This window comes from Camarhynchus parvulus, chromosome 1A (assembly GCF_901933205.1).
Source record: "Camarhynchus parvulus chromosome 1A, STF_HiC, whole genome shotgun sequence".
Lineage (NCBI taxonomy): Eukaryota > Metazoa > Chordata > Aves > Passeriformes > Thraupidae > Camarhynchus > Camarhynchus parvulus.
The window spans coordinates 12,090,273-12,100,193 of NC_044586.1; the positions used below are offsets into that span (position 1 = coordinate 12,090,273).

The window sequence follows — 9,921 nt, forward strand, 5'->3', positions numbered from 1 at the left end:
TTTTTTTGCTTGTTTGGGGTGGTTTTTTTGTTTTTTTTTTTTTTTTTTTTTTGTTTTTTGGTTTGGGGTTTTTGTTTGTTTTTGTTTTGGTGTGGTTTTTTTGAAGGTTTTTTGTTAGGTTTTTTTTACTTTTTTTGGGATTTTTTTGTCTGAAAATTTGCGCGGGGGGGCTGGGGGTGGAAGAGTTTTGAAATAAATTGCGATAAAGCCTGCGATCTCTTACTAACTCGCTGCTGGAGAACTTTTCCTAACTGATATTTACTGCCCAAATCTCAATTAATTAAGCGTAGCCATTAAAAGAAGCTGAACCCAAAGTGATTCACAAAGAACAACTACTCATGCATCCTAAAAAAAACCCAAAACAACCTCCTCAGGGGGAGCCGGCAATGGCGCGGTCGCGGCTCCCCCTCACGCCGGGGCGCGGCGGGGCCGGGCCGGAGCCTTCCCCCGGCCATGGCGGCGAGGGCGGACCCGGAAGGGGAGCAGCCGCCGCCCGCCTCACTTCCCCGGCTGTCGGGCGGGGCGGCAGCGCGGGCAGCGGGCACCATGCTGCAGTTCTTGGTAAGGCTCTGGGCTCCGAGGCGTGGTGCCGCGCCGCCGTCATGGCACGGCACGGCACGGCACGGCGGGGCTGCTGCCCAGCTGAGGGGAAAGGGCGCGGCGTCCGGCCACCCCGCGGCCCCGTGTCCGGCCACCCTGGGGCCCCGTGTTTGGCCACAGCACGGCCCTGTGTCCGGCCACCCCGCGGCCCCTGTCACTGGGGCGGCTGCGCCCGGCGTTGGCTCCCCGGCAGCGCCCCATCCTTGGGCGGCTTCCCTTCTCCTTCTCCTTCTCCCGCTCCTCCCCACGCTTTTCTCGCAGAACGGTGCTTTAAAGCTGTTCTGAAAATGGAGTTCCGCGGCTTGTTTTTCCTCCAAGCCGTGCTCTTAATTTGCCTTGGAGATTCTGCTTGCTCACGGTGATGCTCCCCTTGCTGCTCAAATTTCTTTGTGTAAGCATAAATGCCTCTCTCCTTTATAGTGAGAGCAGCCCATGCCATTTTGTACACACTTAAAAGTGTACCGCTGCAGATGTGGGGTTTTATACATGGAAATTAAAGCAAGGGATCGCGTTTCATTACTGCCCCGAAGAACAGCAAAATTATTAGACTAAATATTAGACTTCATCTTGTGTTGGGGTTTGATAATGCAGCTGACCAGTGAGTTTCATAGCAGGTGTTGATACAGAGCAAAAAATGATGGCTTGTTGTAAATTGGGATAGTCTTGCCTGTTTTTATATGATAAATAAATGAATGAGGGGTATTTCTCATCCCAGCTTCATAATAAGAAGTATGAAGCCTCAGTCATTTCTGTAGCTGTTTATAATCCCCTCCGCACCCCAATGGAGCCTAACCTTCAGTAAGGCTAAATATGGTTAGCCTCTCTCAAAGTTTCTGTGCTTATCAGCTGTACTGCTTTCTTCTAATGGGGATTTTTTTTTGTTTTGGGGTTTTTTTTTGTTTTGTTTTGTTTTGTTTTTTTTGCTAGGAGAAAATACTTTTTAATTACAACTTCTCATTAGTGCCTGACCGTTAGACAAAAGATATACTAATTCTGGGTTTCTTCCCTGCTTGGGTGTAGATTGGATGTTTGACTCTTGCTCTCCCTGGTTAGGGCTGTAGCAGAGAGATAAAGGAATAATCTCACAAACCTTGTGTTTTTGCAGTCCAGAGTTAAGCTTTAAATAAGCCATTTGTTTACAAAGCAGCTTGAAATGCTGGGTGGAAATTGGAAGACCCTGAACCCTCATCAGTCCTGTTGCTTTTAGTGAATATGCACATTTTCATTGGCTATATGTTTTGCTTTGCACATAATTGAAGTTTTAAGTAGTGATTCTTTTTTTCCCCACTGCTGGAATTGTCAGCTCTAAAAATAAATGTAACTGGATGGATGCAGTGCTGCACTTTCCAATAAAGGAGTACACTTCAAGGGAGTACTAATCTCAGTACTATCTCTACTGAGTAAGGGTTATCTCACAACAGAATATGACATACATTGAAGAGGTTCTAGGGTAAAAGCCTAGAACACTGCCAATAAACAAGGATCTGGTTTGTGCTTCCAGGTGGCTTCCCAGACCGTCCTAAAGATACAGGAAATTCTCCTCTTCTAGAGTGATCCTCTGAATTAAGAGAAATCACAGGTCTGGTTTTCATCAGTGCATTATTTGTTAGCATCTCCCACAGTACCTACTTAGCTGGTAATTGAAACTACAAGAGCATTGATAACCAGGACAATACACACAAGAATAATTCTTCTTAAATTGTTAAAGCTAAGTTTAAAAAAGGAATTATAGGAATATAAGGAATAAGACCAAAAATGAGTTTAAGAAAATACTGAAGTAATTTGCAGCCAGAGTTCATTTGACAGCTCTCAGCCAATTTTAGTTTTCTATAGATAGATTTTCACCAGTGCTACTTATGGAATGTGGATCACAGAAAAGATGAGCAGTGCTGCTTTGGGCTTGGAAAAGATGTCTGGTCAGTAAGTGCTGGCAGACTTGTTTTGTGGACTGTGGTTTTATTTTTCTTAAAGTAGTCTTATTTTGACAGCAGTGACCATGAACAATAACAACTTTTTTAAATAGAACTGTCCTCAGCTGTTACAAAGAGTGATTTGTCTACTAAGAATGAAGAAAAGCACAATATTAGTGGTGTCCCCTTTCAAAATAGTTAAATGAGCTTTCATGGTATAGGGCAGATTTATTTTGAAGTGTAACAACAAAAATAAAATGTAGGATACTGAGCAGTTGCTGAATGAAAATCTCATCACCTGCCTTTGGAGAGAGGAACTTTTTTCACTCTAGAAGTGTTCTTATGCTTGAGGATTTTCCTCAGCTGGCAGGCAGGGTCTGGGCCAGAAAGTGCACTTGTGTTTTACTCTTGCTCTGCTTCCAGAGTGCATTTTTATGGACACCCTTCATCAACTATAAGTTTGCACAGTTATCAGAAGAGGTTGTGCCCAGCTTCCAGCCAACTGTACTGCCTTGGAGGAGCCCCTAGATCAGAGTGGATTTGGCTGAGAACTGATGCCTTGGGGTCAGAAGGGTTTATCTGGAACATGCCCAGCTGTTGCTGCAGAAGAGAAGAAGCAGGTTTACATCAGTTTATGTTCATGTTGTGAAGTTTTGGGTTTTTTTTACTTCATACTAAGACATGTATGTCCCTTTCCAACACTGAGCACTGTTCCAGTGGTGTGTTGCTTTAGGCTTTCCCATCATGGACCAAGAGCTCTGTGATGTGTAGGTCCCTGCTGCTGTCTCCCCCATTTTTCTAGGAGTTACTGCCTTTGTGGGTGTGTAGAGAACCTTACAAGGATGAACACAGCCTGATCCAAATAGTCTTGGGGATGTGGATTGAATAACAAAACTGTGTGGTATTTTGGAAATGATGGCAAGGTGTTTCTGGTGAGGAAGATGGGGAAAATTGCACCTCTCTGGATGAAAGATGAGAAATTACGTAGGAGTGGAGTTGAAACTCATTAAATAACTTGCAATATCCCTTTTTCTTTATTTTAGCCAATAAGCTTTTGATGCAAGGATGTTAACTCTTCTCCCTTTCTTCCTTTTTAGCTTGGTTTTACTCTTGGCAACGTGGTTGGGATGTATCTGGCTCAGAACTATGATGTGAGTATCTTGCTGTTCTCAGAGGTAAACCTGTCCTGAACTGAAAATAAATGACTGTTTTCCCTCAATTAGAATCGAACCAGTCTTTATTTTGATAGTTTATATTATTTGAACAGAATGCAGATCATGCTCATGTGAGTTACAGGAGAACTGAGACTTCTTCAGGAAGAATTACCTCACTGAAAGAGTGGTCAGCCATTGGAACAGGCTGCACAGGGAAGTGATGGAGTCACCATCCCTGGAGGTGTTCAAGGAATGACTGGACATGGACTTAATGCTCTGGTCTAGTTAACAAAGTGCTGATTGTTCAAAGGTTGGACTCTGTGATCTTGTAGGACTTTTCCAATATTAATTGCAAAAAAAAAGAAAAAGTGTAACCAAAACATTGTCTGTGGTAGTGTTGTGCTTAAAGCCTAAATTTCTGTTCAGTCCTAGAGCCCAGCTTTCTACAGGCAAAGACAGGAGAAACAGAAAAGGTTTATCAATTGCTCATGGATTCTACCAGCACAAAATAATGGTTTCCTGTCTCAGCCTGTCTTCCTACAGTGTTCTTCACTCAGTAGAACTGTTAATAAAAATCCTCAAAGCCTGTGAAATGTCTTTCTTCTGGATCTATAATGGAAATAAGTTTTGCCAGCTTTTTTTGTAAATGTGATACTTTCTCCTACTTCAAAAAGTGTATTGACCTGCAACTTTTATTTCCTTCTTTTCTCACAGTGAGAAAAGAAAGAGATCTTTCTTTTTTCAGTTCTCAGTTAACAGTTTTCAATGTGAGAGGGCAGAGGAAAAAGATTTCAAGCTGAGCCTTCAAAACATGCTTTTACTTTCTGCCTAGTCAGCAGAGTCCCTTGTAAGAGCAGTGCCACTTTACTTACTGGCTAGAGGAGTTAATAACATTAACATATAAAACTTTTTAAATTCTTAGGCAATCTGTACTAGCCTTAATAAAAAAAACAAACAAAGTTTTTGAGGCTTTGGTGGAATTTATGTTTTGCTTTCCTGTCGTCTTCAGTATTGAAGTAATCCTGCTTAAGAAAAAAATCTTTTATTTTGCTTTGTTTATGCACAAACTTTGGTGATTTTTCCTGTCAGTCAGTCCCGTAAAAGAACTAATGAAAGGCTGGTGTTTCTGTCCAATACCTGTTTTACAGTGTTACAAAAATGTAGTCATAAGAATATATTTGGATGTATCAATATGTATCACAAGCATTGAATGGTGCTTTTCTGGCAGCACTGATAAAGTATTGCCACAAGAGGGGGACTCAGGCTTTTGATTTGCTGGAAGAAGTTCCCTGGAAATGCAGGATGAACATGGAAATTTTACTGCTGGTGTTGAAGATGATTGGTTTGAGGTGACATTTAATATAAGCTTGTCATAATGAGATCCTAATTCTGCAGCTGTACACACAATGTGCTTAGTAATAAGTACGTGGAGGGTTCTGCTGACAGTGGTGGAGTTCTCTTGGTCTAGTTTAAATGTCAGGCATGTTACAGGCTGGGCTCTTAATTTCATTTGTTCAAACAGAGCTTCATTCTGAAAAGGAAGGTGAGAGGAACTTATTACCAGTTCTGTGAGCCTCAGACCATTCAATAAGAGAACTGCATTCTGTTTGGATTAACTTCTGCTCTGTGGTCAGGTTACATATGAAGTAAAAACCCAGGATATTTTTTTTCACAGCTAAGAGTGGAAAATTTGCTTTAATTTTGTTTTAATCATACATTATTTTGTAAAATCATACATTATCACTTCCCAGTTTTAGCTAGTCATAATTTCTTCTTTGCTATTAAGAGCTTCAGCTTATTTTCCCTTTCAAGTGATCAACATTTACTGTTGGATTATTTCATCAAAATTATTTTATTTATAAGAGAAAGCTGAAGATTTGGGGCTCACAAGCAGTAAATTGAATTTTCATTCAAGTGTGAGACTGCAAAAGGGTGCCAATTTGCAATACCGTAGGATTCCCCAGTGAGGAATTTCGTTTCCCACAAGATGAACCAGAAGAAATATTTTTTAATAAATTTCTTGAGAATATATTTGATGTTCTTGAACATCTCTTTTCTCTTGGGATATGACCAGTATAGTGCAATCCAATTTCCCCTTCAAAATCAGTGTTTTAGTCTGCTTATTCTTGGCAGTTTGTCTTCTTTCAGTCAGGAAGCCAGACTGGTCATGCTAAATTTCCTGTAAGGTGATCCTTCTTCCTTCCTCCTGTTCCCATCACCACTGACTTATAGCCTTAATAATCTAAGTATTTCCTGAAGCCTCATGTGAGGTGCTCTCATCTGCTGTTTGCCTGATACTGCTTAGATTTAATCTCTGTGCAGGGTGACAGATACTGGAAATATCTTTTAAAAACCAGTTTGAACTTTATGGAATTTCTTGCTGTGTGTATGGTATTGTCTTTCCTGATGAAACTCACGTAGCCACAGATTTTTGGTAGTGTGGGGTTTGATTGTTTTGTTTTCTCTTTAAAGATTCCTAACATTGCAAAGAAGCTGGAAGATTTTAAGAAGGATGTGGAAGCCAAAAAGAAACCTCCTAATGACAAGTCCTGAAAGAGAAATGTTCCCCAGGTCAACTCTGTGTGTGCAGCAAGGATGCAATTGACCTTTCAGGCAGCAAAGGTCAAGTAGAGGGTTGGCATGGGAGGTTGCTCCACTCTTAGTCTCCTAGAACTGGAATATCCTTTTGAAAGGGTGGCTGTGAACTTTTCCTGGGACTGATTTTCAAGGGTTTCAGAATTTGGATTTGCAACTGATGCGTGACTGGATAATATCATTTGTATTTTTCAGTATTTCTTTTCCTAGTATTTTGTAACTTGTTTTTACCTGATCCAACTGGAGTGCTTTTGGTCCTGTTACAATTGTAACCTCACACTTGTAATACCCTAGCTCTTAGAACAGCACAAAAGAAATTAAATGCATCAAGAAGTAACTTTCAGAGTTTCTTGTCATTTGTTGTGAGCTGTGGTACTTCGCTGTCCTTAAGCCACACACACAAGCAAAGCAAAAAAAAGCAGCCATTAAAACCCCTGGTGTGTGAGAAAACACACATCCATTGTAGAACTCTTGTCTTTTGCTTGAAACCATAATTCTGCAAAAATCCTGTTGTAAATTCTGAAAAAAAAGTTGCAATGATTTGAATAGATGTCAATTTTATTAATTCAAGAATCTCTCAAGTAATTTTTTTCCCTTAAAATGACAGAAGTCTATCAACTCTGTAGCATGGCTTAAATGACAAGAGTGCCATTGACAGTTTTTTGCAGGACATGAAGAACACAGAAAAGTGCCAGGAAGATATTCTTGCTCTTATTGAGAATGCCTGGTGATGAGGTGCTACAGACAAGCACAGAGAATGACCTCCATTTGTTGAGGCTCTAGATTAAAGCATACCTAGTGTGCTTCTCTGTGACAGTGGTCACAAGGGTTCTTGGATGAGGGAAGAGACGAGAATGTTGACTCCATGTTCAGAAGGCTTGATTTATTATTTTATGATATATTACATTATGACTATACTAAAAAGAAATAGAAGGAAAGGTTTCCTCAGAAGCTAGCTAAGCTAAGAATAGAAAAGAAAGAATGATAACAAAAGCAGCTCTCTCAGACTCTGTCCGAGATAGCTCAGCCCTTGATTGGCCATTAATTATAAACATCCAAAATGGGCCAATCCAGACGAACCTGTTGCATTCCACAGCAGCAGATAACCATTGTTTACACCTCATTGCTGAAACTTCTCAGCTTCAGCAGGAAAAACCTAAGAAAGGATTTTTCATAAAAAGCATGTCTGTGACACTTCTCCATTAATGTTTTAATTAGGATCGGGATTGTGGCTTCAGAGTGGTTTGTCCTTTTACTATGTTTTCATTCTCATCATAGGAAACTCACATGGAGCACATGGTCTGTATTCCTCTCAGAAGAGACTAAATCAGAAGATGTGCTTTGATCTCTAATGGGTGTTTAGTCCATTAGACAGGGCTAGGGCACTCAGAAGGAAAAGAACCCAAGTGCTGGGCACTAATTGTCTTGCTTTGTCAGTGAAATGTGCTGTTTGATATAAACATAGCATCAAAGCTTTAAAGTACAGAACTCTATGTACCCATTGTAATTTTCACTCTCTATCCCAAAGCCTTTTAATTTTTGATGTATCTGAGTGGACTTCCAAGTTCAGGGGTTCTCACTGGATCAGTAAAGACACATTTGCAGAGTACCATACACCAAACACTTGCATCCTTTGCCAAAGTTTGGTGGTGACAGAGTTCTTCCACAATGCATTCCTGAAACAGAGGAAAGTATTCCACATGCAAAGATTCTCCTAATAAGGAATTTTAAATCCTTCCTTTCACCTCTGTCCTGAAATGTGTAGCTGACATAAAAGCTTTCAGTCTTTGCAGAGGATTATTTGCGAAGTTTAAAAGCCAACTCAAGTCAGGCAATCTTAGTAGCGGTGCAACCAATTTTCTCTACAGGAAACAGCTCCAAGAAACTCTGACAGGGAGAAAAGGTTGTACCACCTGAACCCAGCTACCAGAAACCCTGTGGAAACATGTGTGGAAGATACCCAGAGAGATTTCCATTACCTTCAGATCTGACTGAAAGAATTTTTTTCCATGCCCAGAAATGTTTCCCTAGACTGATAGTGCTGCACAGCTGTTTTGATGTTTTCATGAACATGATGAACTTAAGTTTCTCCCAACTTCCTCTCCCTCCCCTCCCTTTCCTATTCTTGAGCATTGAAAAGTACTGTCTCTAACCCATTCATTTTTCTTTGCTTGTCATGTAAGATTATATTAGTGTTTAAAATTGGATTATTTCTTTGCTCAAACATATTTTATGTTCTTCCCTTTCTTTACATGGGGATGAGAAGTGAGATAATGTTCAAAAGCTCTGTATTTGTTGCCAAACAGGCCAGTTACTCTAAAAGTGTTTTTGGAGTTGACTCTCCAGCTAAGCATTCCAAGCATATGTTAGAATTCTTTTTTTTTTTTCCTATCAATTTAGTAAATGAAAAGCTGCAGCTGTAATGCTGTGGAAACAATATCTGCTTATTAATATTAAAGACAGGATTTTTGAGGTGTTTCACACTATTGGCAACACTTTCCATTTTAGCTCAAGCTGGGTTTTTTCCTCCCACACAGTAAACTGTAAATCTGGATAACATAACACAGCTGATGTGAACTTTGCAAATTCTGTATAACACATTTTACCTAGCCTGAGGTTGTCCTAGGTGATCCTAAAATTTGACCTTACCTTTCAGAGGGCAGAGGGTGAGCACAGATAATGAGTGCTTGCTGCAGGTCTTGCATCTGGTGGCTCAGAATGCTTTGGATGCACTGGTGTCATAGCAGGGCACAGAAGATGGATGCTCCATGGAGTTACCTAGGAGCAAATTTCCCATTTAACATGGACTCTGTGAATGTCCATTTCAAATGCCTATGTGGATAGCTAAAATTGCCAGCTAAAATATGCAGGCTTCCTTTCCTGGAAACAGTTTTGTTCGTGTATTGATTCTTTTCGAGACATATTCTGGAGCTGAAGGTTCAAGGCAAAATGGGAGGAAAGGAATGTATGAGCTACTGACAGACTTCTAAAACATTTACTGTGGGTTGAGAGTATTATCCTGTGTTGGAAAATGATGTCCTAAGGCTCTTCTGCCATTAAACAGTTAAGGGTTAATAACCAAAATAAACAAAAAGCCAGACAGCAAAGCTACTTATTAGCTTATTGGGTGCCAGAACCCAAATAAAGTTGGTGGATGCACCTCACAGAACTTCACTAACATGAATGTTCATTGGTTTTACATCCCAAAATCTCAGTCCACTGCCTCATCCATCTGCCTGGTGGGACATGGCAGTGACAAGTGCCAGCAGCTGTGAATGTGGAAGTGTGCCAAGAGCACCAAAACAGGAGAAACAGCCTGTTGGGGAAAGTCCTTGCCCGAGTCCACTCCAAATGCCTCTGTGCCAATCTTGTGAGACACAAGCTATGCCAGAGCCTCCTGGAAATGTTTCTGAAGAAATATTGTTTGAGATGTGCAAGAGCACCAAGGCATTTCATTTACCTCCTGCTAGTGCTGCTCTTACTGAAGAGCATGGCTGAGCACCCTGTTTGATTTGTGAGTAATCCCAGGTCTCCCTAAGGCTGGCTGGAATGCCAGCTGCTGGTCTCTCACAAATGAGAATATCCCATGTTCATATCCCCTGGGAAATATCTGGGATAGCAAGGTGTGGTGGGAGCTGAGCGGAGCTGAGAAATCAGCATTA

At 40.9% G+C, this 9,921-nt stretch overlaps 1 protein-coding gene across 1 annotated transcript; it reads left to right on the forward strand.

Moving 5' to 3' along the window:
* The first annotated feature begins 461 nt into the window (after positions 1 to 461).
* STMP1 (short transmembrane mitochondrial protein 1) lies at positions 462 to 6,596 on the forward strand. The gene is made up of 3 exons (XM_030960224.1): positions 462 to 561; positions 3,608 to 3,661; positions 6,137 to 6,596. The coding sequence occupies exons 1-3, from the start codon at positions 547 to 549 to the stop codon at positions 6,215 to 6,217; spliced, it is 150 nt and encodes a 49-aa protein (XP_030816084.1). The 5' UTR covers positions 462 to 546; the 3' UTR covers positions 6,218 to 6,596.
* The last annotated feature ends 3,325 nt before the right edge of the window (positions 6,597 to 9,921 follow it).

What these genes read in the sequence shown, in the direction of transcription:
- STMP1 (XM_030960224.1), top strand. An exon ending in ATCTGGCTCAGAACTATGAT is followed by an intron (nt 3,662 to 6,136) that starts GTGAGTATCTTG and finishes TTCTCTTTAAAG; the next exon opens with ATTCCTAACATTGCAAAGAA.